We start from the raw sequence: 27,857 nt of genomic DNA, 5'->3' as shown, positions 1-27,857 counted from the left end.
TTCTAACATGGCAAATATGCAATCGAATGAGGTTGATGAGCTCAAACTTGATTATTACGAGCCTTAGATGTACACAAAACTTATCGAATCAACCGATAAAAACGAGAAGGGTAGGAAAAATGCGTTCTGGCAAGATTTACTCGATGATGGTAAGAAACCAAGATGTATGATGAGAAGTTTGTGCATATTTATTCCGAAAAGGATAGGAGAGTATATGAGCAGGGACAACCCAGACAACTACAAAAGTGCCGTTAATAGGATGTATGATGAAAATAGACGGATGTTTATCCGAAAAAATAGACAACAAATTCTAGGATCTGATTATGCGGAATATCCAAATGTGAACTTTAATTTCATAGATGAGGTATTAGAGAGTAACAATATTCGCTCTCCATATTATATGGAGAACGACATTAATCAAGATAGTAGTCCCTAGTATGTTTGTAGGAGGATGTATGAGCGTGATATAAATGTGGATGTTTTGCTATTTATGTGTTAAAGAATAGAATCAGAATGTTTTTGTTTTAATAAAAATGGTTGAGTACTTTTCAATTATTTTTCACTAACACGACCCAACTATTGAAATGGGAGATGAAGTTTATTAATATAACCCACTTCAACTGTTGTAATTACGTATTATTTTTTCTTGTTAATAAAGTGATAGTGACAATGCAAACCTATAACTCAAATTTAAAATCATGTCAATTTCATTATGAAAGATACGTGACAATGTCATAGCAATGGAGAGAGGGACACAAATTACTCTTTAGATAATGTAATATGGTTTATAGAGATAAAGATTTATTCTAGTAACTCAAGAATTGTGTAAAACAGAATTGTGTAAAATAGAAGGTGGTCGTATCATCATTTAAAAAAAATTCTATAAATTACCTTCTATAGAGGCATCTCATTGAATATTATTTAACTTTTTGGGAGGGTAAAACATCTACTTATATCATTCACAACCATTTTAAACAAAAAGGAATTGTCATTGCTCAATTACAATTTTAAAGGTTTGTTCCTAATAACATCACATTACAAAAAAACCTAACAACATAACTGCTAGTAAAACCATACTAATACCAACCAAAACACAAGACATCCCACAAGCCTCCAACTTCTCATTTTTCTTTTGATTCAGACAAGCACCACGAACTTGATCATTAAGAAAGTGTTTCTCAGCATCTTCTAAGGTCTTAAATGACTTATAACATGCTCCGGGATAACGATCGACATACCTATGACACTCTTCCCAAGTAGAGTATATTCCAGGCTTACGTCCAATAAACACGACATAGTATTTAGCCATCCAAATATACCTGCACAATAATGTTCAAAATTTAAGTCATCAAAATATACGTAAACATAGTAATAAGCTCATGTTTGCAAAACGCGTGCAAGTGATTCTTCATACTATAACACAATGATGGACCATCATAATCCAATTGATTGTTTAAACATATTTATAATTTTATAAAATAAATCAAAATCATATGCCTAAGTGATTATTTAGACATGTTCATTGACCAAAAAACATATAAATTTGTTTAAACATGTTCATTGACCGAAAACAAATAGATGTTCAGCCATTTATAAATTCTTAAATATTTGATCCTATGGACAATTGAATACAATGAATAAATAAAATGTTAGAAAGATCTTGTTGAGATTGAATTCATAAAAAACAACTAATTTTATCATAATGATTCATATAGACACCTCAAGTAAAATAAAAAGATCATTATTTCTCAAAAATATCTCTTTCTACATTTCATCCTATGGACACTTGAATATAATTATTCTGATATAATGTCAAAAGGATCTTTTTAACATTATATCAGAATGTCTTCTATACAATGTTAGAAGGATCCTTTTGACATTATATTAGAATGTCTTTTATACAATGTCAGAAGGATCCTCTTTACACTATATCATAATGTAATATGATTGTACAAAAATATTCATAACTATTTTTCGAGTAGAAGCCAACCTCAATTATGAAGTAGGAGGGTACACACATCTCCTACGATTGTGGCCACGACGTCCACAATTTCCACATCGATAATATAAATGTTTCTCGGACTGACTTTTGAATCTATTTTTCTTTGGCCTACCGGGCTGCATTACAACATCTGGAGGGGATACGATCACATCATCACATCTAACAATCCATTGACTTTCATCAACTGTGGGATTGATGGAATCCTTGTATGTTTCTCGGTATCGATCAACTGTGAACCAATCCTCTGAGAAATCATACGGTGACATTTTACTATGCTTGATGGCAGAAATGGCATGAAGGCATGGGAGACCAAGCTGGTCATAACGACGACATGTGCAACTCAGCTTTCCAAGATCGACAACATGTCTATTTTTAAGTACACCAACCTCGTAAATATGCGTTCCAGTTTGACGAACATCCACATAATTTGATGGAATATCAAATCTCTTAATTTCACGCAGAGCAAAAGGAGTCAACTGATCTTTGAATAGTTTGCATTCTTCAGACCGCTCAAAGAAATAATTAGACAACTTAGTATGTGTTGCATGAACAAGAGCTGTAATCGGAAGTTCCCTTTCTAACTTTAGAACCTTGTTCATACATTCAGATATGTTCGTCGTCATCATGCGATATCGTTTGGCAGGAAAGTAAGCTCTAGTCCATTTTTTCTGATCGATGGCACTTAACCATTTGTAATATTTGGGTTGAGTGTCGCGCAACTCAAGCATCTCACGTTCAAATGCTGGAATGCTATATATCTTTCCCATCATCCAGATCTTCTGTTTGGCAACGTTGTCCTTGAACTCACGTACAAAGTTATCACATAGGTGTCTTAAACAAAACCCATGGATGACGTTGGGAAATACAAGAGGGACACTCTCCAGAATGCCTGGGTGACGATCAGATATCAATACGAATCGACTTTCAATTCCAATAACTTTATCTCCGAGGATTCGAAAAAACCATGACCAAGAATCGGTATTTTCACTCTCGACGACCGCAAAGGCTATTGGGAAGACCTTGTTATTACCATCTAAGCCAGTTGCAATTAAGAGTTGGCCACGGTATTTACCTTTTAGGTGGGCTGCATCAACTGATATAATACCTCTTATGTTATTTCTGTAACTCTTAATACAAGCACCAAAACTCCAAAAAAATCTCGCAAACCTATCTTCCTCTCTACATACAAGTACAGTGACAGCATCAGGATCAACACGCATTAACTCTGCACAATATGATGGTAATATACGATATGACTCGTCCCATGAACCAACCAATTCCGATATAGCAAACTCTTTTGCCCTCCACGCCTTACGATACGAAATTGTAGCACCAAAGTGTTTTTGAATATACGTGATAATTTGGCCAGGTGTCATATTAGGATGTTCCTTCAAAGTCGCCTTCACTCGAACTGCAATCCAACGACTACTGGCTTGCCTATGGTCACGACCACGTGTTGGTAATGCACACGTATGATTGGAGATTAACTTCTTTATTTCAAAAGTTGGAACCCCGCGGAGTTTAGTAGCATGAATGCGCCAAGGACAACTTTGGCTAGCACACTTGGCTGAGATTGCTGTGTGACAAGTCCTTATGGGTTCAATTTGGAAGTTTGACAACATGGCACATTCTTTCAAAGCTACTTGAAATAAATTTTTTGAACCATACGTATTTCCAATTTTTAATTCCATCCTTCCTCTAGAACGATTTTCAAGAGAAAACTCAATAAATTCCTCCTCAAAATATGGGCTATCGTATCCTTCATCATAAGCTTTTTCCCACATATTATCAGATTCAACACCATCAGATCCTTTATCAGAATCTAATCCCATGTCTACGTTGCAACAAAACGCCTCTCTTGCGTCGGAACTACTGCATGAACTATTTTCTGAGACTTTCTTTTCGGATGAATTACGCGACTCAAAGAATTTACTTTTTTCTCTACGAGAGCAAACACCCTCATCCATATCAACATCCCCACCATCAAACAGACAATTCATTGTAGAAGGAAAATTGTACCTAAACATAGATGTGCCAAATTTAGAAATATTTCTAAGAGGATTAATTGAAGAAAGTAATACGAGTAGACATACATAGGGGTTGAACATCCTGAAATATCGACGCATAGGTCTGGATTTGAGGGATCTGAATCTGGAACATTTCGATGCGCAGGTGGATAAATTGAACTCCCAACTTTACTGTAGACAAAACAATATGAATCAAAAATTCATGGAAAGTTTATATATGAATTTTTAAGGTTCGAATCGCCCTAGCGTATGCCTAGTTTCATATACTAACCTAATAGGTGATGAATCTGGAATTTGTCCACTATCATTGCATCCCTTGGTTGGATTTGTTGAAATATGATCATCTTCAACATTCCTTTGTAAATGGGATTGAAAAAATAATTAGAGATGAATCGCATCGATATAACTTAGACTGCAACAAGTTCTTAATTTAAAATAAAATTAAAGAAATAACAAACCTAGTTGCACATCTTTCTATTTTCAACAACTTCGAAGGGATCACAATCGGTTCTAACATTTTTTCCCTTCTGCATGTGTAAAATCGTAAATCATTCTTATCAACCACAAATAAAATACAACAAATAAATTTTTTCCTATAATAGATACGAGTTTATGATGTCTCATACCTATTTTCAAACATATTCTGTGTATGCATAAGGTTAGTATCATTTTCCATTTCAACAAACCGTCGAGATTTCGTGATGAAAATGTATATGGTTTGGGAATCTTCCGGTACTCCAAAGAACATCTCTTTAACGTCTGCATCATTTTCTATATCTATCTCGACGAATGGAGGGTTAATTCTATACAAATATTTTAACTTCAAATTTATCTCATCTCGACTACATGCGGTGACTTCATACATCATGTCGGTAAATATTTTAAATGAAATATCACGTCCAACATACTTATTCTTGCATTTACCACTATACTTAAACCCGCCAAATGGGTCTACAATCTCTCCATCATAAAAGCATATCAACGAAATCTTCCTTTTATCCATTTATTAGATTCTCCCTGCATATGATATTTTCATACTAAGAGTGAGATTATTTATGACCAAATGGGAAATCTAAAAAAATATATACAAAAAATGGTACATATTCTATCATACCTTTAAGACACAATACATCAAACACATTAAATGCAACACGATAATCAAGTTCTAAGACACTAACAATTGTTGTTCTAACTCATGAGAAAAATATCATCTTACAATCTAAATTTCTACTAAATTTCAATAAAACTAAATAATGAAAAAAATATCATTACATTTCTTTAAACATTAAAAATCTAATAGATCATAACTATTTTACTTAATGTCAAAAGGCTTCTTTTGACATTAGATCAGAACTATTTTAATCAATGTCAGAAGGAGCCTTCTGACATTAGATCAGAACTATTTTATCAATGTCAGAAGGAGCCTTCTGACATTGGATCAGAACTATTTTACTCAATGTCAAAAAACTCCTTTTGACATTAGATCAGAACTATTTTAATCAATGTCAGAAGGAGCCTTCTGACATTAGATCAGAACTACTTTAATAAATGTCAGAAGGAGCCTTCTGACATTAGATCAGAACTATTTTAGTCAATGTCAGAAGGATCCTTCTGACATTAGATCACAACTATTTTAATCAATGTCGTAAGGCTAGTATAAATGAAAAAATCGACATTTCATAAATAAATGCATTGAAGAAAAATTTAGCAACACCTTTTATTGGTTATATGCTGAAAATTTGAGGTAGACTTTACATGTTAAGTGTAAATTTGAGGTAGACTTTACATGTTAGGTGTACATTAGAAGACACCATTCAAGGGTTTTTCATTGTCTTCCTATGTCACCATTTTTTGTGCGTGATATACTTGTATGACAAAATACATGTATCTTAATAAATCAATGAAACATAAAACTGATTTATACATATTTCAGAAATCAGAAAATTACTATCTTACATGCATATAGGTATATTACACGAATTTGGTGGGTAGGATTTACCCTAGTAATGTGTAATCATACGTCCATATCATGGGATGTTATATAATAAAAAAGATCATGTACGGCCATACACAACTGGATCTCATATCTTGGTTGCAAATTTAACATATCATATATGGACACACAACTGAATCACATATTAAACAATGCAAGTGCTGCCCAAAACAATAATAAATTAACAAAATCTAGAGTTATAGAGAACAAAAACAGAGCAGTTACAATAATAAAGGCCGGAAGCCTTACCATGGAGCACCATCCACAAGACTATCACGAACACTACGGTAACTCTGTTGAGTATTTAAAGGTGCATTCTTATAGGCCCCAACGATGGTGATGAGATGGGCATAAATCCACACTATTGCCACTGAGCAATTTGTCCGCAAATCGATTAAATATATGACACTTTGAGTGTAAAACATGAGGAATGTACTGCAATTAAGCATTTTAAGGATGTTTGCACGGGTTTACAAGTAAGAAACCACTACTACTATTTCTGTCTGAGCATAAGACTTGGATAATACTCACTTCCAAATAGATTATGAATTTGTGCCAACACCCATACAACACTCAAGCATTGACCTCAAAAGTTTTATGCTCAAGCTCAGCTTAAGTCAGTCGTATTTCCTTCTACTCACAAGCTTGGTGGGGTTAATTTTGGAAGGTTGAAGCAATAAGTGAAGCTTCAAAGTTACATTACGAAGTGTCCAATTTATTGTGAATGTTTATTTCTTCCTGTCGAAAGGGGATTTTGAATTTGAAATCTTGAGCCCTGACGTACAAATTTTTATTAAAACTAATAATATCCTGACTTCAACTTGGACAGAGGTAAGAGAAACAGAGTAAATGTGTGGCAACAACAATGAATGCCAAATTTACATCAAAAAGGGGAATCATATCGACAAAAACCTAATAGCAATGTCCATCCCTAACAATATTAAGAACAAGATACCTAATCTCGCTAAAAATATCAGGATGGTGATCCAAACATAGATCAACAAACCTGATCTGCGACAGGAATTGTAAGAAATGGGAACCTAAGGAAACCCTCCCCTTTTTAGAAGAAGAACTACTTTCCCTAAAAAGGTATCTTAACTTAAAGCTAAAATTCATTTGTAATAATCAACCATCTTCACATATATTATGACCATTATATTTTCCTAGGCAAATATTTGAATTGGGATCGAACTCAAAATGAAAGACTAGGATACAATTCATAGTTCATACGCTTGGTATCATTTTTCATTTCAACAAGGCGTCGAGATTTCGTTATGAAAATGTATATGGTTTGGGAATCTTCCGGTACTCCAAAGAACATCTCTTTAACGTCTGCATCGTTTTCTATATCTATCTCAACGAATGGATGGCTAATAAAAGTATATTAACGAAATCTTCCTTTTATCCATTCATTAGATTCTCCTTGCATATGGTATTTTCATATTAAGAGTGAGATTAGTTGTGACAAAATGAAAAATCTATAAAAATACTAGGAAATAATGGTACACATTCTATCGAACATTTAAGAAGCAATACATCGAACACATTAAATGCAACACGATAATCAAGTTCTAAGACACTAATAATTGTAGTTCTAACTCGTGAGAAAAATATCATCTTATAATTTAAAATTCTATAAAAATTTTATAAAACTAAATAATGAAAAAATTATCATTGCATTTCTTTAAACATTAAAAATCTAATACAACTCTAGAAAATCAACATTAAACATGAAACTCTAACAAATCCAAATCAATCCAAAAAATTAGTCATTTAATGATAAAATTTACATTAATCCTAAATAGTCTAAAAATTCAAATACTAATTGTACCTAATCAAATTTATAATCTCGGGTTCGAATACCCCAAAACACATACACAAACAATTTCAATTCAAATTTCTCACGATCTTCACAACAGAGAGAGATAGATCGAAACTATTCTCATGATCTCCACAACAGTGAGAGATAGATCGAAACTATTCTCATGATTTCCACAACAATGAGAGACAAAGACGGAGAAACTTGCAAGTTTCTCACGTTCTAACAACGGAAAGAGATAGAGAGAGAGAGGGAAACTTGCTATATTTTCTAAATCTATCCAACGGAGAGAGAGAGAGAGAGAAAAAGAGGTCATACCTCTTCGTCTTCGATTTCTTGTTGCACTTGTTCGAAGGAAACCCTTTCAACTGTAATTTCAGAAATTTTTATCAAAAGAGACGAGGACAAAATGGTATTTTCAGTAAACATTAACAAAAGGGTATTTTCGGGAAAAAAAATTATTGGTTTACTGTTTTTACCATTTTGGTAAAATAAATTAATTTCGAAAACGGTAAATTTACCGTTTTCGGAATTAATTGCTACAGTGTACCGTTTTGGTAAATAATTGAAAAGTTGTGCATGTTTTGGTAAATCTGCCTAAATAATTTGTCCTATTTATTTAATTTTCAACTTGGCGTGCTGTTGACCAAAGAAAAATAATCGGATTCGATGCCAATTATAATCAAAATGCTCAAATCGAATGGATTGAAATTGTTAATAAGAATGAATCCATAAAAATTCCTTTGTCGATTGGAATAGTGATGATCCACGTGAAATTTTTGGGTTGTAGCACTGATGTAAAAATACTTGATAACCATCGCATCACTCTCAATTATCGTTTTACTTTAAGTATTATACAACCGGAGCAGCAGAACATTTCTCTGCCATATAATTTGAAAAATAAAAGTAAAAATAATTTATTTTGTTTTTATTTACCAGTTTTCCACGATTTTCCGTATATAAAGACACATATATCTGAGTTAGTAGGCGTTTGGAGTTTGGAGTTTGGAGAGAGAGTGGGGATAACAATGGCGGTTTTCCAATTCTGCTTCTTTCTGTTTCTAGTCTTTGGATTTACAATTTCGTCGGTTTTCTCCACAGAGGGATCGAAATCCGGTGAAGAATCTGACCTTGTGAGTAATTTGCCGGGACAACCTTCAGTAAAATTTCGACATTATGCCGGATATGTCAGACTCCGTCAAGAAGACGAGAAGGAGTTGTTCTACTGGTTCTTCGAAGCTCAAGACAGAGTTTCAGAAAGGCCTTTAGTACTTTGGCTCAATGGAGGTCTTTCTCTCTCTCTCTCTCTCACACACACACATTTTAGTGTTATTGTCTCCGTTATCTTTAACGGAGAAAATCAGTCCTCCGTGATTGATGCCTAATAAATGCCAGGTATTATAGTCATATATACATCTGTCTTTTCAACTTTAATGAGTGCTTTGCTTTGTCGTCTTCCTTTCCAGCCGTTATCTTTGACGGTTTTTTTTTTTTTTTTTAAGAACCAAAAAAAAAAAAAACATTTAAGACCTTCCTTCCCATTTGTTCTGTTCTTCAACGGTGAGAGTGCTAAATTATATGAAATTAGATAAAATGAACAAAGCTGTCGATCGAATCTGACATTTAACTAATAACAAGAAATTGATGAGCCCATCTCTTTTATTTGCTTTAATGTAAGGTAAGTTCGCACAGTCGCACTCACCGATTTTCAGCCATTGAATTAACCAGCCAGGCGAGGCCCTACACAGAATTGATGGTTAGGATCAATCGATGTCATATTATGGGCCCCACACGCCTGGTTGCGTTGTGGACGATAGGGTTGTCTAATTTTGTTTTCTTCTGTCAGTGGAATTAGATAGCCTTTTAACCCTACCTACACTACTTACCCTACATCCCCCACTTCTCCACTAAAGAGAGAGAAAAATAAAATCACAATTTTTAACAAAATGGAATATTGAGAATTTCCATATTAGAATCAACTGATTCGAGCTCTACAAGATTCACATACTCTATGAATTACAGATTCCGAGTTAACTCTTTAACTCAGCAGTGTCAACACGTAACAGCCTCAGTCGGACCTTAGTATATTCATATTCCACTAATTTCGATTTTAGGGCCACTTAAATTTTGAGTCCATTTTATGTCCCCTGTGTTATGCAGTTAAAATTAATATTTTCTTGAAAACAACAAATAAATATTTATTCGTTATATTATGTATTATTGAATATTTGATAGATTCATTAATCTTGTAGTTGATTTGACTCAGTGGAGATTCATTTTAGTCTGAGTTGAGTTTCACAATATGGTTGGTTATCATGGTTTTTAAACTCGGTATTTGGTCTCGTCTCGTTCAGTTCTTATACCAAGTTGACTCGGATGATACGTCTCGTCTAGTTCGAGTCGTCTCGTTCGACATTGAGACAATGGTTTTTAACCATTTAAAAAATCAGGAAAAATTCAAAAATGATTCCTATTAAAAAATAAACCAAAAAAAATATATAAAATTAAAAAACAATCATAATATACCTATCAAAATAAATTGAGTTCCATGTTTTTTTCTAAAAAAAGTGTTTATTGTGTTGATGGATGAACAATCACAGCTGTAGTGTTGTTTGTCATGTTTCTTTAAATGGCATTTCTGGCCTTGTGGAATATATTACATGTTTACATTCTAGAAACAAAGCATGCAATCCATAAATGTTTGTACATTGATGTTGCTTGTAAGAATGTTTTTTAAATATTTGAAGGTATGGCATTAAGCGCTTTAAAAAAATATAAAATATAAAAAAAAATATAAAATTAAAAAAAACTCGGTTGTTTACTTGGTGGAGAAGATGAAGAAATAATGGAGGAAAATCGATTTGGGAGTGAAATAATTGAGGATTGAGGTAAAACTCGGTTATCTCGGTTAACTCAGATGAGATTTTGAAAATCTCGTCCGATACAAGTTGTTTATCTCGCAAGTTAAAATAAAATCTGCGCTGTCTAGTTTATCTCGTTCGTATCGTCCGAATTTTTCGAAAATATCGTCCAAGACGACTCACTTATCTCACGATACACGGTCGTCTCATGACACATTGTGAGTTGGTCTCGTTAGGCTCAGATACCGAGTTAACTCAGGTGATACGTCTTGATTTCGGACAAGTTTAGAAACCACTTTGGTGATAGATAATATATTTAATAAAATCAAATGAATAAAACAAGAGAACAATTTTTAAGTCAGTCTGTGGGATACTTAATTTCCCAAAATATCTGATTAATTTGATTTTTGTTTTTATATAATAATTAATTTGCCATGATAAGGGTGGGTTTGATTGGAACCTTCTTTTAATTATTATTATTGACTGAAAAAGTGGTTTAGACCTTAAGATTTTTATTAGAGAAGTCCTTATCCTTAATAACCTAGTGATTTCACCTTTATAATCTATATACAACATTAGGGCTTTTATTAGGTCAGTAGTCAATGATATAATGACATGAGTGAAGAGAATACATATCACCTGGGGAATCAGTTATCAATGTAATTTGTATTTATCTTCTCACATGTCACACTCTCATTTGTTGGTAGGGTCATATGCTTCAAAATATTGAATCATCTCAAAATAAATATCATTGTCTTTACTTTTCAACATTTCAAAAATCTATATGATAAAACACAAAGGCCGACCTCACTCCTTTTCTCAATATTTATATCTCACAAAAGATGTATCTCAAGGATACCTCCAATTTTATTCCTTTTCATCTTTTACCCATTTTCTCTTGATATTCTTGAGTTTAAATATGAGTCATGATAAAATGACTTGCAAGGTGGCATGTTCAATCGACTCATTGACGTGACAAATTTGAAATCGTAGTTCTTTTCGCCTCGGGATACATGATTACACTTTCCCATAAAAAGTGTATCCTGAGGTGTAAAGATCTACGATTTTCAAACTTGTCCACATCAGTGAGTCGATTGAGTATGCCATCTGGCAAGTCATTTTATTAGGGCTCTTTAAATCTCTCTCCAATTTATTATCTATTCTTTTTTACATCTTAACCCTAAAGATGATGGTTGTGCAGTAGTAGGCACAAACAAACTCTAGTACAAAGTATCTGATCAAATTATTCATTGTTTTGATTTCAATTTTAATTTCGTTTATGAGAAAGATCCCCCGAAGTTGTGTCTTAGTTCGAGGTTCTTCTTCTTTTCTTCACTTCGTTTCTCCTCACAACTTTACTCTTGCATTTCTTCTTCTTCTTCTTTTCTCTCTCTCTCTCTCTCTCTCTCTCTCTCTCTCTCTCTCTCTCTTTACTTCTTTCAAGGATATAAGAGGTACCCATGTTTTTTAACTAACGACATTTCTTGACCTCAATCTTCTCTTGGAGATTGAGTGAAGTTTTCAAAAAATGGATGAAATGGGAAGAGAAATACATATTTTCTAGGTATCTTTTCTATCTATAATCAGTAGAGAAATATAGATTTATTTAACATTGGTCTCAAGAGATTTTCACACTACAAAGGCATTTGAGAAATTTCTGACTTGGAGCCTAGATTAAAGAATTCGATTTTTGGGCTTGAGACTGACTTAATTTAAAATAGTTGAGTCAGTTCCTCTTAAATTGGTTTAAATGGATCCAACATGTGGTACAACTGATTTAAATTGTAGAAATAACTAGTTTTATATGTTTTGTCCATTGATTAACAGTAGGTTGTGAGTTTGATACCCAGTATGAGCAGTATTTCCTTGGGGCCACTCGCGAGGGCGCACCCTCACTTACCTGGTGTGTGTGACGTGCGGACGTTGCACGTGCCCGGGGGAGGGACCTATGTGCCTTGGCTCTTCCGATCCCATTAGTCCGGTGTAAGTTCGAACACTCATGTCGTAAATAAAAAAATCAATCGTACATAAGTTGAGTTTTGGAAATTTTGATCTAGTTTATGGGGATCAATTGAATTATGGGGTTTGTAGATGCAATTTCTTGTACTACCTTGAGATCTGTAACTCTTGCTTTGACCATGCAAATCTAGAATTCTTAGGTGTGCCTACAATACAATCTCTCTAACGCTTTAGTCAGATTAAAGATAAAAATTTGCAAAGTTTCTTCTATGTTAGAGTAAAGCATACTTTTTGCGTCATTTCTCTCTCTTATTTATTTATAAAGATTGTGCCCTAATCTTTTTTTATTCTTTGCTGATGTCATATTCGTCTAAATTCAAAGTTTTAGTTGGAATGTACTTCCTTTTTAATCACGTCTGGATTCATAGAATCATATTTAATAACAAATTCGTTGTATCTAAGATAATCCTTGATTTTCCACTCGTTAGATCCCTTATATTTCGGAGTTCGAATATTTGTTCTATTTCTCTGTTCCCGAGGTCCAACTCCAAGTTTAGCATTGGGATTGTTTCCCGTCGTTATATATCGATCAGACTCGAATGGTCGCAATGATTCTTTATGTTCTTAGGACTCGATTTCTATTCTTGCCATGTGTTATGGTCTGATGTCATCACTAAAATAATCATCCACAGGTTCAATCTAAATTGACCCAAGACATGAAATTAAAGATTGGAATGGTAACTATTAATAAATGACCTCGATCTATAGTGGGTACATGTGTAGCCTTGAATGGGAGAAGAAAGTCACATCTCCATATATATATATATATATATATGGAAATGTTCAGCACCCTAAGTTTTACCACACACTTTAACAAACGTTTTTTGTCCTACATGGGTTAGAAGTTTTGGAATGAGCTTATTTTTGGTGAGGATGATCTCTATGATTAGAAGATCATCCTCCCCAAAAATCAGCCCATTCCGAAATGTTTAGCCCCATGTTTACACGTTGAAAAATCGTGGACCGTCCATTTTTTGTAAATCAATTTTGATGGGGTTAGAAGTTTTGGAATGAGCTGATTTTTGGTGAGGATGATCTCCTCACCATAGAGATCATCCTCACCAAAAATCAGCTCATTCCGAAACTTCTAACCCATGTAAGACAAAATGCGTTTGTTAAAGTGTGTGGTAAAACTAAGGGTGGCGAACGGGACCCTATATATATATATATATATATATATATTGCTGGAAAAGAAAAAATTAGATGGGTATTAATGATTTTGAGATGGAAAATGCAGGGCCAGGATGCTCATCGATCGCTTATGGTGCTGCTCAAGAACTAGGTCCATTTCTGGTTCGGAATAATTCTCAACTTATTCTCAATAAATTCTCTTGGAACAAGGGTAAGCTTTTTCACTCTTTCTATATTACATTATTATTATTTTGGAAAAATGAGTTGAAATAACTTTCAAACTAGTACTAGAGTGTGTGCAGAAAACTATGGGTGTTTTGTCTTGGAGTAATGATTTCCAAACTAGAAAGTCCTTCACTTGGTCAATACTCGGCTGACGTGTTATGAACACAGAACATAGATCTTTTTTCTCGGGATACTCTCTGACCAAGTAAAAGACTTTCTAAGTGCTTGAGATACAACTGTTGCACACTAGAGGACAATTGATGATTCTCTGCGCACTTGAGTGCTAGTTGGACGGTAGGAAGGCTCGTTATTTTAGGAGTTATGATAATATGAATCGTCAGGTGGCATATTCAATCGACTCCCTAACGTGACTAAGTTTGAAAACCGTGGATCTATACATAACTGCATTTCCTCATAAAATAATGTACAAAATCTACGGTTCTCGAACTCGATTGAGTATGCCACCTGGCTATTCATATTATCAATGCTCTTATTTTAATAATAATTCATAAGGTTAATTTAGTCATATCCTCTTACTTTTGGAAATATTTGATAGGTATCCTCATTTTTTTCAAGCTCATGACATATCCCTTGACCTTGTTCTTTTAAGATAGACTAATATAAAATGACATTAATACCCATTAACATTTTTCAAAATTGGTCATCTTCAACAAAATACAATTTTTTTTTTCTTCTTCTTTTGACTCTTTATCTTTATCCTCATGATTCTCTCATTCAATCTTGCAAATCTCAAGAATAAGATAGGATTTTTGGGAAAATTGAAAAATAGATTTTTGAACAGAAAAATCAATGATTAAGAGGTTGAAGATGAGGGTATTTAAGTCCATTTTCCATTAGTCTCCTCCCGGATGGATTTGTCATGAGTTTGAACACGATACATCTTAATTATTCACCAAGAATCTTGGGGTAGGGTATTTCTAATTTCCCTATTTAAAATTGGGCAAATTTTATATTAACCCCTTATATTTTATATATATAATTCAAGTGTTGTTCTCTGTCATTCACACTCACACACATACGTAATAACATTTGTAACAGTTGCGAATCTTCTTTTCCTGGAGTCACCCGTGGGAGTGGGGTTTTCCTACACGAACAGATCAGAGGATATAGCAGTACTAGGGGACCAAATTACAGCTGAGGATTCTCACGCATTCTTAATTGGATGGTTTAAAAAGTTCCCCAACTTCAAATCCCGTGATTTCTACATTGCTGGAGAGAGCTATGCTGGTAACTATTTAATTTTAATCTTCAAAAAAAGTATGTCCTTTTACACTAAAATAACCTCAATAATAATCCCCCTTAACCCTTGTTTTTTTAATATCAACTAGAAGGTGGCATGTGCAAATCCACATTTTATCTAGAGGGCTTATTTGTAATTTAAAATTTATATATTTTTGTAATTTTGAAAACTAACCAATGTTTTTTCACGGATGTGTGATTGCAATTTTCTAGCTTTTTTATTAAAATGATTAGGATTATATTAACTTTAAATGTTAAAGTATGAGCATTTTTTAAAAACTAACCAATGTGATTATCTAGGTTCATTCAATTTTACATTTTTTATTTATTTATACCAAAATGACTTGATTGTATTAAATATAAATTTAAAAGTAAGGGCATTTATGATCACTCAAATTTTGGTGTCGAACCACTTCTACTACTCCTCTCGTTCTAATAGTAAATAGTAAAGGAGACATTTAAGATATTTATAAATTCTAAGTCCATACACTTTTGATCATTTAAGAAAATTACTTATTTATAAAATTAAAAAAAAAAAAATTCTTCTTTATTACCCAATTTGTAAATGATTTGAATGTGTTAAATAAGTTGGTTTCATTGCATGATTTGGTAACTCACCCAACTTAGAGGAATTTACCTTACTTCATATGGAATGACTGTTTGTGATTGCTTCCTTTTTTAATTTTTTTCACTCTGATCAGGTCATTACATTCCTCAACTTTCCAACCTTATCTACGACAGAAATAAGGGAGCTAGAACGGACTCTTTCATAAATTTCAAGGGGTTCATGGTAAGTAAATGTGATAAAACCAAAGATAAATACCCAGTGGTGGAATCAAGATTTTTGGTCAGTGAGGGCTAAGTGCTAACGATGGTCAAAAATGTCAATTTGAAAACATAGGGGTATCCCTAATATCAATCAAGGGTAGGGGACTAAATCACATTTTTTTTTCTTTAAAGTTGAATAGAGATTAAAGATGAAGGCCCTTAGGCAATTTTACATTAAGTTGAGTCTTAGAAGGTCAATTCAAGGAATGATATTGATCAAAGTTTGGAGGGCTAAATCACCAGAAAAAAATTTGAATCCGACAGCCCGCTTCAAAATTTTGAAGGAACCTCTCTATTATATTACATGTGACATTTTCAAAGATATATTTCCAATTTTGGCAGAAATATAAGAGCGTAAAATAAATTCTAAATGCCATGTGTCATGTAAGTTCCTTCACATTTTGAAGCAAGCTGCCAGCTTCGAAGTCAGATTCTAAATCACCGTTTTATTTTTAAATTCATTAGGGACATGCATGTCATCAATTTAAAAACATAGGAGATGAGGCATCTCTAATATCAATCAAAATATGGGGGGCTGAATTTTAATTTTCAAAAAGTCTATTGAGTGCTATATACCGAATGCTGTAATGAACGATGAAACGGATCTAACTGGTTTGATTGAATTTGCTTGGAGCCATGCTATAATCTCGGACCAGCTCTACCAAAGATTACTCAAAGAATGTGATTTCAAACAATCTAATCTAACAAGGCTCTGTACCAATGCAATCAAGGGCTTCATGGAAGCTTATAACGATATTGATATCTATAACATTTATACACCAGTTTGTCTCAACTCGTTGGACAATAGAAGAATGTCTCAGAAGCTGGTTGTCGCTCCTAGATCCTTCACCCAGCATGTAAGTACATCTTTCCAAACACTATTATCTGTTTATTTTAAAGTTTAATCATATATGGTCGACCTCTTGTTAGAAACCCATGATCACCCCCACCCTTCCCCTATGAATTAATAAAATTAAAATGCAATATTTTCAAGCTAAACAGTTTTAGTGATAACTAATCTTTTCATGTATTTGGTAATCCTTGATATTATCACCAAGGCCCAAGATTAATGGTAAAAAATTTTATTTTATTTTTTTTCCAAGATCACTGTCACCAATTTGAAAATAGCCACACCAACCTTACTAGGGGTAGTTGGACCCACATGAATTATCACATTAGCAATCCAACACTATAACCTTCTAGATTTCATCGAATAACTCAGGTTGATTTAAATAAAAAAAATTAAATTTTTTTGAGCTTGATCCAAGATCTTGAAATTGGACTGTTACTGAATTCCAAATTTTAAAATTAAAATTCAACTATAAAAATTAACTCTTTTTTTTTTTTTTTTTTTTGAATTTTTATTTTACGAAGTTCTTAAAATTTTGACCTATGCAACCTTGTGACAAAAGATGGAAGAACTCAAATATTCATCAAATAGAGAGCTATTGTCCACATTATCCAATAAAGAATAATAATAAGCTTTGGATTAAAGATGGCATTTTATATTTGGGGAATAAATAATAGGAGGGGGAGGAGTGGGTGAGTGTGTCATTAATAATTATGTGTGTATGGTTGTCTTGATTTCAGGACCTTTGGCATAAACTACCATCAGGTTATGACCCTTGTACAGAGAATTATGTCGAGAAATATTTCAACAGAAAGGATGTTCAGAGGGCCCTACACGCCAATGTCACGCAACTGTCCTATCCATACACTACATGCAGGTACCTTTTCCCAATTTTAATATTCAGATTCAAATAATTAGTTACCGTTGCAACTTTTTCATTTAATATTTATTATTGTGCAGTAATATTATTAGACTTAAATTAAGAAAAAATTAAAACAAAAATTGCTTTGGAATTTAATATGGATTTTGTTAACTTGTGCTCTAAAAGCATACGTTAAAATGCACAAAGTAAACCTTGGAAATAAGCATCTGAGAGTATGTTTGATAGGGAAAAAACTTTAAAGCCGGTAGGCCGCTTCAAAAATTTTGAAGGAACCCTCTCCATTGGATTACACGTGTAATTTTCAAGAAGGTATTCTAAATTTTAGTGAAAATGAAGGGGCATGAAATAAATTCAAAATGCCACATGTTTTGTAGCAAGGAGGGTTCCTTTAAAATTTTCAAGTGGCCTGCCTGCTTCAAAGACTGACTCATTTGAAAGAACATCTTTGGTAGGAAAATAAAGTTTGGAGGTGTATTTAATGTATCTTAACATGTGATCTTGGTGCACAAGTTAACAAAGAACCCATTTAATATATCATCCAAGTGACATACAACAGAGGGAATGTAAAGTTATTATTTCAAGGAGACTTGTGTATTACATTAAAAAAGAATCAACTCTACAGATATAGAGAAAATCTTCATTTGAACGTAAATATTATTTTTATTGAAAGATATTGCTAAGTACTTTCAAAGGGTTTCATGTTAATTTTACATAATTTTAATTGAATGTTGTGGAAAAATTGTAAATAATTTTTTTTTTTTTTTGAATATATTTTTATTGAAATTTATTTTCATCTCAAACATTCATATTTGGGGTAGCTTAGGTGAGTAAACTAGGAAAGGAACCAAATCAGTTGGTTTGTATAAATATTTAATGTTTTTTCTATAAAAAAAATACGAATATTAGGGAAAATTATAAATAAAAAAGAAGAAAAATCATGAAATTCCAATTTTAGTGTATAATTCATTTTAATTTTGAAAATGATAAATTATCATTTTCAAAATTAATTTTTTAACTAAATAAGAAGAATAACTTGGTAATGCATTGTAAGTTCCATAATAGGTTTTCCCATTCGTCTACCCTTTTCCGAGACTTGATGAGTATTCATGACTAGTACCTTGACACCAAAGAAGAGTTTGACCCAATGCTTTATCTTTGTCCTAGTTGATCCTGATTTGACATTATAAGTATATTGATTATTCCCAATTATTAAATACTTTTGTTTAATTAATAATTACACAACACTTCAAGCTCAATATGAGCAAATTCGAGTAGGTTGAGATAAAAGTATTTCCGATTTTATCTTATCCATCAGGTCCAGATGAGAAGTCACAAACTTTTTGGTTTTCATACTTTAAAAGAGTACTAAAATGAAAAAAAAGAAATTAAATTAAATTAAATTACTAAAATGCCCTTAAATGAATATTGTTATACATGGCATATTTTGAGAAGGGTATTTTTGTAATTTAATTTTCTCCTATTTTGTAAAATATTTTTAATTTCAAAAATAATAATTTAACAGTTTTAAGAAGTAAAATGAATGTGGGACTTGAACGCAACATTCAAAATTTTCAACAATTCTTTTGGTAATACCATCAAAATAATATTCTTTATTTTAAATATACATACTTTTTTTTAAGTTCAATATTTTGACTGATGAATTTTCGAGTTGACTCAACTGAGCAGACATTGAATGGGGTTGAGTTTTAAAAACTATGGTCATATGCAATTATGCATTGAAGATGCCAACTTAGCAAAGTTGGTAAGACGCGTGGACAGTGTTGCCATGTCTTAGGTTTGACTCACAATTACCTTGAAAAAAGAAAAAAAATAAAAATGGTCATATTTATTATGTGTATTGGGTCACGTGTGTACATGGGGATGGGACCAACCTTACCTGGATATGTCTGGAACTTTCTTGTATTTTTATCTCTGCCAATAAATAACGAAACAGGGGATTCCTATCACCTTTCTTACCCTAACTACAATACATACAAATACCAATAATACATAAATTCGGAGTAAATCAATCATACATGACATCATCATCAATCATCAACTTAGTAAATAGTAAAATTCAATGCCAATGGTATTGGTAGGTAGAAAGCTTATTGGGAGTCTCTAGAGCCCAGACTTCTAGGAACCTCTACTTCACTGAATTCCTTTTCTTTAAACAGCAATAACTAATTAAGTATGTATGCGCATTTAAAGCCCAATGCTTTAATATATATATATATATTTATTGTGTAGAAAATACTAAAGTTTCATGTGGCTGGCTGCCTGCCTGCCTCATATATATATGATTCATGAACCTTCCAAGAGACACATGTATAACTTCCATTGAGGGAGTTTTGATTATTTTTTATTCAATTTAATACTTATTTTTCTTACATGCAAATATTGTTTTTTGAAAAAAAAAAAAAAAAAAGAGTTGCTTTTTTTATTTTTACTTGAAGAATGACTCATGAGAAAACACAAGATCCAACGGTAATTGAGATTTATCCTTGGGATAAGTATCTTTGAGATATGTGTTATGGAGATATGTATAAATCTCAACTGTTGGATTTGTGTTTACACGGTAGAGATCATGTGTTTTCTCATGAGTAAACGGATCCCAACCCTTTTTAAAATGATGAAGCATTGTCAATTCTCATCCGTGGGCACATGCATTGCTGTCAACATAAATCTTATGAGTTCTTGATATATTAATTTTTTATTTTTTTTTTATTTTATCACGCACATCGCTAGATCAAGTATCCACTCTCACGAGTCTAGATGATGAATTTTTCTCACCGATTGTTAATTGATTTAAAACCTTGGTGCATTTTTTTCAGATTTATTTTCAAATTCATACACATTGAGACTCATGTTGTAAATCGGTATTATTTTGATTTTCTATAGCTTGAACTTGTAGTTGATTTGTAAGATTTTCTTATCCCTTTCTATATCTGGTAGGTGATTTATCAATTAAAACCATCCAAAGCAAGCATGAATGGTTTTTAAATAACTATCACAATTAACTTCTATTACAATTCTGTGTAAACCTTCATCTTGTCATTCGTCTTGAGATATCATATAGAAGTTAACTATGTATTATCATTGTCACACTCAAAGTCTTCTGTGAAAGATTAATCAATTGGGATTGACTACTAGTTATCCTAAAAGCCAGATCCCACAGTAGTAGGATTGATTCTTATTTATATCCAAGTGACACATGGATGATAGAGGATAAATTCATATCATGTCTTGCAAACGTTTAATTTGTTGTATTCTTTTAGATTATCTAAGCGATTGGGTTGGGTTGGGTTTGGGCTTCTAAAAACTGATTGTTTAATAATAATTAATTAATTTGATGGATCCCAATCAATTTACCATTGTTTTTATGCTTGATCAAGTAATTTGTTTGCATAATTTCATTTGTTTCTATTAATTCCTTTGCAACAATTCAATAGAAGTTTGTAAACTATAATCATGTATAGTCCTATTTGTCATTGACTATAATATAATGTTTTGGTTATTTCTCCCATATTTAATATATTATTTTGAGCTGGGCCAGATGCAAATTGTTAAGCTCTAGCCTGGCTTATATTTAATGGACTTGGAGATATGAACTCTATCCTTATTTGCCATTTAAAATCAAGTCTCTATTGCATATTTTAGGTGGGGCTCGGCTAGTGAATTGAGATCCTGTGTTTCTCTTTTCATTTAATTTTATTATTGAAAAACATATTATTTAGATTTTAAAATTTTAATTATTTAAAGAAATTAAATTAATTGTTGCCATTTTCTTAATCCATGTGATGCAAATAATTTGTTAATCTGGCTATCCATTTTTTTCTATTAATTAAGACCTCGTTTTGATACACTTAAAAAGGTAATTTTTCTAACATTTAAAGTTGAAAAACTAATTTGGATTAACATTAAAAAAATATTTTTTTAAGTAAGAAAATTTAAAACTTTTAAAAAGTACAAAAACAATTATTAAAAAAAATACTTTATCTCAAAGTTATTATTATTTTGTATCCATAAAACAAGGCGTAGAGTGAAACACTAATAAGAAAGAGGGCTTGTGTTCTGTGTCTTGTATGCAGCACCGTTATTAGAAAATGGAATGATTCTCCTGAAACCGTACTTCCTATAATCCAAAAGCTTTTAAACGCAGGCTTGCGTGTTTGGATCTACAGGTATGCCCTCCTCACACTCCTTTAAAGTTTTCCAACCAATATTATTCATAGGGACCTATTTCTGGGTGCATTTTTTTTTTTTATTAGAGAGACAATCCAAATGCCACTACTGAAGTGGTGGGGTTGTAGGAAGTCTGAATAGGCATAAATAATGGACGCATGCTGTACAAGAAGAAAAGAACAGTCCTTATCTTCAAAAAGAAAATCTTAAAATACATTTCCTTTTTTTTTCTTCTTCTGAAATAAATAAATATCTTTATTATTAGAACAATGCTGAAGTGACCTCAAGATTAGACCTCACATCATTGCCCACCGTGACGTGAAAGCGTATGAGAATCATAAATATTTTTCTTGAGATACAAGTAAAAATCATTTATGATTCCTATCCTCTCTCACACTAAGAAATGTGATTTGAGGTACAATCTTGAGACGACTCTTATTCTTATTATTATTATTATAAAGAGAAGATGTGGAGTTTGGTTGAACACTAAAACTTGGAAGACCAAAAATACCCTCACATCACCGAACTTAATATTCAAATAATAAAAAATGCCCTTACAATATGGGCTAGTAATAAAATATTTGAAATAAAGTAATCATAAAAACCTTTTAACTATGCTTATGTGTGTGTGTGTGTGACAGTGGGGACACGGATGGGCGAGTGCCAGTGACATCGACAAGGTACAGCGTAAATGAGTTGAGGTTAAAGATAAAGGAAGGGTGGAGAGCATGGTTCCATAGGCATCAAGTAGCAGGTTGGGTGACAACGTACGAAGGTGGGCTTACGTTAGCAACTGTGAGAGGAGCTGGTCATCAGGTCCCTGTCTTCGCTCCTGACCAATCCCTTTCTCTCTTCTCTCATTTCCTCTCTGCCACTACCTTACCTCCCTCTCGTCTCTAGATTCTACACTCCCATCACTAGATTCCATTCCATTCCACTCCACTCCACACCTCTCTCTCTCTCTCTCTCTCTAAGTAGGATTTTCCGAAAACTTTTAATGGAAAAAATAGAAAATAACCCCCCCCCCCCCTCTGTTTTTTTTCTTTTTTTCTTTTTCACCTATGTAATTCTTTTTTAATGTAAACTGCTAGGTCACTTGATTAATCTTCCTTGACTTATCTGGAAAACATGCAATGGTGCTAAGTGATAATATCTAAGGTGGGTATCTCAGGAATAATTGTTGTAATCTGCTCGCTCTAAGCCTACATATGTAGTCTGATTCGTGGGTTTGCTCGGTTTGAATTTGGGTTTGTCACTTGAGAATGAACTTAATTCGTAGGACTAGATAGAGATGAGTGCATAAAAAAATTGTGGGGTTCAATTCATTCGTTGCATTTCATGAACCTAGAGCGATTTGTACCATAAATTGGTTCAGAATGATTAGGTTTGTGGTTCGGTACCTTAATAATAAATTGGGTAACCTTGGTCTAACCCATAGTAAACAAGTTTGGATTGGACAGTTATTTGATGCGAGTTCAGTTCAATTAATGGGGATAAATCTAAGGAAATTTGATTAAAAAAAATCAAGAAATATTGAGTACTAAATTTATCAGCTTCAACCTCCTTTCCCTATCTTTTCTTTAGATTTGATGGGTTGAAGAAGATAAAATTTTGAGGTTGAAGAATAGAAATGACACATTGTTCGATGAATAATCAATAAAGCATCTATTAATTCTTCGATTTGTTGATTTAATTGGTTATTCCCTTGTTCAAACCGTTTTAACTTTAGAAAAAATTTGTAGAATTTGTGACCAAGGTCTGAGCAAGGGCATGTCTAAACATGGCTTATTAAGGATATTAGGGGGCCCTTCCCTTCTTTGGTCCTTTATGAATGAGGTTCAATAATTTAAAATCATTAATCAATGAAGCATTTATTAATTCTTCAATTTGTTGATTTAATTGGTCGTTCCTTGCTCAAACTTTTGTAAAAAAACCATAGAACTTGTGATTGGTCTGAGCAAGGGCATGTCTAATACGGCCCATTGAAAAGTTTTAGGTTTGAGAGAGAGAGAGAAGGGGAGGGGGGAAAGAGGGTTCCTTTCTTCAGTCCATTATGAATCAGGTTTAATAATTTAAAATCATTAATTGATAAAGCATTTATTAATTCTTACACTAGTTGATTTAATTGGTTGTTCCCTTGTTCAAATTTTTTTAACTTCTAAAAAAATTCATAGAATTTGGTTTGAGCTCGGGCATGTCTAATATGGCCTATATATATATATGGATATATGGAAAATGTTCAACATCCTACACTTTATCAAACGCGTTTTGTACTACATGAGTTAGAAGTTTTTAAATGGGCTGATTTTTGGTGAGGATGATCTCTACAATTAGAAGATCCTCCTCACCAAAAATCAGCCCATTTCGAAATTTCTAGCCCCATGTTTATAAGTTGAAAAATCGTGGACCGTCCATTTTTTGTAAACCATTTTTTATGGGGTTAGAAATTTTGGAATGGCTGATTTTTGGTGAGGATGATCTCTTCACCATAGAGATCATCCTCACAAAAAATCAGCATATTCTAAAACTTCTAACCCATGTAAGACAAAACACGTTTGGTAAAACGTAAGGTAAAGCTTAGGGTGGTGAACGGGACCATATATATATATATAGGAAGTGGTTCAGTAGTCCTAAAGTTTGTCAAACATTTTTCAAAACATGGGTTAGAAGTTTTGGAATGAGTTGATTTTTTGTGAGGATGATCTTTATGATGGGGAGATCATCCACACCAAAAATCTGCCTATTCCAAAACTTCTAACCCCATCAAAAGTGATTTACAAAAATTGGACAGTCCACGATTCTTCAATTTGTAAATTAGGGTTAAAATTTTCAAAATGAGCTGATTTTTGGAGAGGATGATCTCTTCATCGTAGAGATCATCCTCACAAAAAATTAGCTCATTCCAAAGCTTCTAACCCATGTTTTGAAAAATGTTTGGTACAATGTTTGGCAAACTGTAGGGCTGCTGAACCGTTCCCATATATATATATATATATATATATATATGGAAATGTTCAACAACAAACATTTTGACAAACATTTTGGCAAAACATTTCTCAAAACATGGGTTAGAGGTTTTGGAATGGGCTGATTTTTGGTGAGGATGATCTCTACGGTGAGAAGATCATCATCACCAAAAATCAGCCCATTCCAAAACTTCTAGCCCGAGTTTACAAGTTGAAAAATTGTGGACCGTCCATTTTTTGTAAACCATTTTTGATGGGGTTAGAAGTTTTGGAATAGGTTGATTTTTGGTGATGATGATCTCCTCACCGTAGAGATCATCTCACCAAAAATCAGCCCATTTCAAAATCTCTAACCCATGTTTTGAAAAATGTTTTGCCAAAATGTTTGTCAAAATGTTTGTTGCTGAACATTTCCATATATATATATATATATATATATATGGGAGGCGTTCGGAGCCATCTGTTTTAACAGTCATTTTAACAAAAGAAGCTCCATCGTTGGATTTAGAGGCGTTGAACGGTCGAGATTGAATTAATCGGTATATACGTTAACTTATAGATTTATGCTATTTTTACAGCGCCATCCCTCATTTTTTGGATTATTAGTGCCACCTCCCTGGCACAATTATAACCTGAGAGTGAAAAAGAACAGACGAGAACTCTCTGTTCTCTCTAACAGTTGAAGCCTCTCTCTCTCTCTCTCTCTCTCTCTCTTTCTACAACTCTCTCATTCTCTCTTTTTATGAATTCACGGCATGTTCCTACAACTCTCTCATTCTCTCTTTCCATGTTAGTTATATCTTCACTTTCCACTTCCTTCATCTTGGCATATCGATACATCTTCTCATTGAAGACTACTTGTGGGTCCTTCTCCATCAAAACCCCATCAAAACCCCATCATCACCATAAGCATCCCTCAAGAACACAACCCCATCATCAATGGATGACGTTCGATAGATCGAGAAACCTTTCGATAAACAGAGAGAGAGAGAGAGAGAGAGAGAGAGAGAGAGAGAGAGAGAGAGAGAGAGAGAGAGAGAGAGAGAGTTGGAACGTAAGAGAGAGACAAAGTTGTCTGTTTGTAGAGAGAGAGAGAGAGAGAGAGAGAGAGAGAGAGGAGGGTTTCAGCGAAGGTAGAGCGAGAACGAGAGAGAGAACTCCATCGAGCGTTTAGTGAGAACAGACGAGAGAGAACAGAGTTCTCTTTGCTGTTTTTCACGCAGGGAGGTGACACTAATAATTGAAAAGATGAGGGATGGCGCTGTAAAAACCTATAAGAGAGAGAACAGAGTTCTCTTTGCTGTTTTTGACGCAGGGAGGTGACACTAATAATTGAAAAGATGAGGGATGGCGCTGTAAAAACCTATAAATTATAATTTAAACGTAATAAGCAATCTCGACCGTCCGATTTAATAATATCCAACGGTCGGGTTACTTTTGTTAAATTGACTGTTAAAACTAATGCATCCGAACGCCTCCCTATATATATATATGGAAATGTTGAGCACCCTAAGTTTTACCACACACTTTAACAAACGTTTTTTGTCCTACATGGGTTAGAAGTTTTGGAATGGGCTGATTTTTCGTGAGGATGATCTCTATGATTAGAAGATCATCCTCCCCAAAAATCAGCCCATTCTGAAATGCTTAGCCCCATGTTTACTAGTTGAAAAATCGTGGACCGTCCATTTTTTGTAAATCATTTTTGATGGGGTTAGAAGTTTTGGAATGAGCTGATTTTTGGTGAGGATGATCTCCTCACCATAGAGATCATCCTCACCAAAAATCAGCCCATTCCGAAACTTCTAACCCATGTAAGACAAAACGCGTTTGTTAAAGTGTGTGGTAAAACTTAGGGTGCTGAACGGGACCATATATATATATATATACTTTTCTCATACTAGGGCCTTCCCTTCTTCAGTCCATTATGAATTAAGTTCAATAATTTAAAAGCATTGATTGAGCGAGTTGAAACAACACTAATTTTGAGGCACAATTAACTGTCTAAGAGTTGGTGAGGTCAAGGCAATGCCTTAGGTAGTTGAGGTTTTGAGTTCAAATCCTCTTAGGGGTGTTCACGGATTTATCTAAAAAATTACATGGTATGCGTGGGGGAAGGGAATGTACATGCCTCGAGGATTAGTCATATGCTTTTTAGAGTCCAGATACCTTGGTTAAAAAAAAAAATCAAAAAAAAAAAAAAAAAAAAACCTTGAAATAAAATTCTATAATTTAATCTCTGTTTCAAATGAAGGTTGTAGTGTAGATCTTATGCAAAATAAGAAATTTATAGAGATTAGTTGTTCCTTAGTTGTTTTTTTTTTCTTCTGTTAATCATGAATTCAAACCAAATTTCACAAGGGACATTTTTGAAAAGAAATGAGAGAAAATGGAAGAAAGTTGAAATTGTTCTTATTCGAGACAAACATTAGGGAAAGAGCCATTGTATTTTATTATATAAAATTAAAAGGAGCACATGTAAGAACTTATTTGTAATTTAAAATATTGATAAAACAGGTTTTGAAGATTACATAATAAAAATAATATTTTTGTAATTTTGAAAATACACAAATGACCATTTTCTTAAAATTTCTCTGAAATGATTTTAATTATATTATTAAATTTAAAAATTAAAGTGGGGGGGGGGGGGGGGGGGGGGGGGGGGGCATCGAACCACTACTACTACCCCTCATGATAGGAAAGATAAATGGTAAATTACATTTATGTCCTTAAATCATGTTGTTTATTATTAAGTCCAACACGGCATGGCATGGCGTGGCGTGGGTGCTGCACAGTCCTACTGCTGGT

At 33.3% G+C, this 27,857-nt stretch overlaps 2 protein-coding genes across 4 annotated transcripts; one reads left to right on the top strand and one right to left on the bottom strand.

The window, feature by feature from the left end:
- Positions 1-860: 860 nt before the first annotated feature.
- On the bottom strand, positions 861-8,315 carry LOC147401649 (uncharacterized). 3 transcript variants are annotated; one of them, XM_086443001.1, is made up of 5 exons: positions 8,160-8,315; positions 4,488-5,046; positions 4,301-4,384; positions 4,096-4,200; positions 861-1,319 (listed from the first exon to the last, which is right to left on the bottom strand). In XM_086443001.1, the coding sequence occupies exons 2-5, from the start codon at positions 4,544-4,546 to the stop codon at positions 1,031-1,033; spliced, it is 537 nt and encodes a 178-aa protein (XP_086299127.1). In that variant the 5' UTR covers positions 4,547-5,046; positions 8,160-8,315; the 3' UTR covers positions 861-1,030. The 3 variants fall into 3 exon arrangements, 2 of the variants coding, with proteins under 2 accessions (XP_086299127.1, XP_086299126.1); XM_086443000.1 differs by lacking the exon at positions 8,160-8,315 and having other exon boundaries at positions 4,488-5,247; XR_015178627.1 differs by lacking the exons at positions 4,096-4,200; positions 4,301-4,384; positions 4,488-5,046.
- Positions 8,316-8,817: 502 nt separating this feature from the next.
- Positions 8,818-23,312, top strand: SCPL35 (serine carboxypeptidase-like 35). The gene is made up of 8 exons (XM_086442999.1): positions 8,818-9,128; positions 13,959-14,063; positions 15,137-15,325; positions 16,039-16,127; positions 16,732-17,022; positions 17,756-17,892; positions 21,990-22,082; positions 22,725-23,312. Exons 1-8 carry the CDS (start codon positions 8,870-8,872, stop codon positions 22,981-22,983), a joined length of 1,422 nt encoding a protein of 473 aa, XP_086299125.1. The 5' UTR covers positions 8,818-8,869; the 3' UTR covers positions 22,984-23,312.
- The last annotated feature ends 4,545 nt before the right edge of the window (positions 23,313-27,857 follow it).

Source organism: Akebia trifoliata, chromosome 5, assembly GCF_017979445.1.
Source record: "Akebia trifoliata isolate Shusen 1 chromosome 5, ASM1797944v1, whole genome shotgun sequence".
NCBI classification, from domain to species: Eukaryota; Viridiplantae; Streptophyta; class Magnoliopsida; order Ranunculales; family Lardizabalaceae; genus Akebia; species Akebia trifoliata.
Note: the sequence above shows the minus strand (reverse complement) of the source record. Positions and strands in the feature narration are given on the sequence as shown.

Coding starts and splice junctions, on each gene's coding strand:
- LOC147401649 (XM_086443001.1), bottom strand. CDS start 4,546: ATGTTAGAACCGATTGTGATCCCTTCGAAGTTGTTGAAAATAGAAAGA. Junction 4,201..4,300: donor CCAGATTCATCACCTATTAG/GTTAGTATATGA, acceptor TTTTGTCTACAG/TAAAGTTGGGAGTTCAATTT. Junction 1,320..4,095: donor TCAGGATGTTCAACCCCTAT/GTATGTCTACTC, acceptor ATTATTGTGCAG/GTATATTTGGATGGCTAAAT.
- SCPL35 (XM_086442999.1), top strand. CDS start 8,870: ATGGCGGTTTTCCAATTCTGCTTCTTTCTGTTTCTAGTCTTTGGATTT. Junction 9,129..13,958: donor AGTACTTTGGCTCAATGGAG/GTCTTTCTCTCT, acceptor TGGAAAATGCAG/GGCCAGGATGCTCATCGATC. Junction 17,023..17,755: donor CTAGATCCTTCACCCAGCAT/GTAAGTACATCT, acceptor TCTTGATTTCAG/GACCTTTGGCATAAACTACC.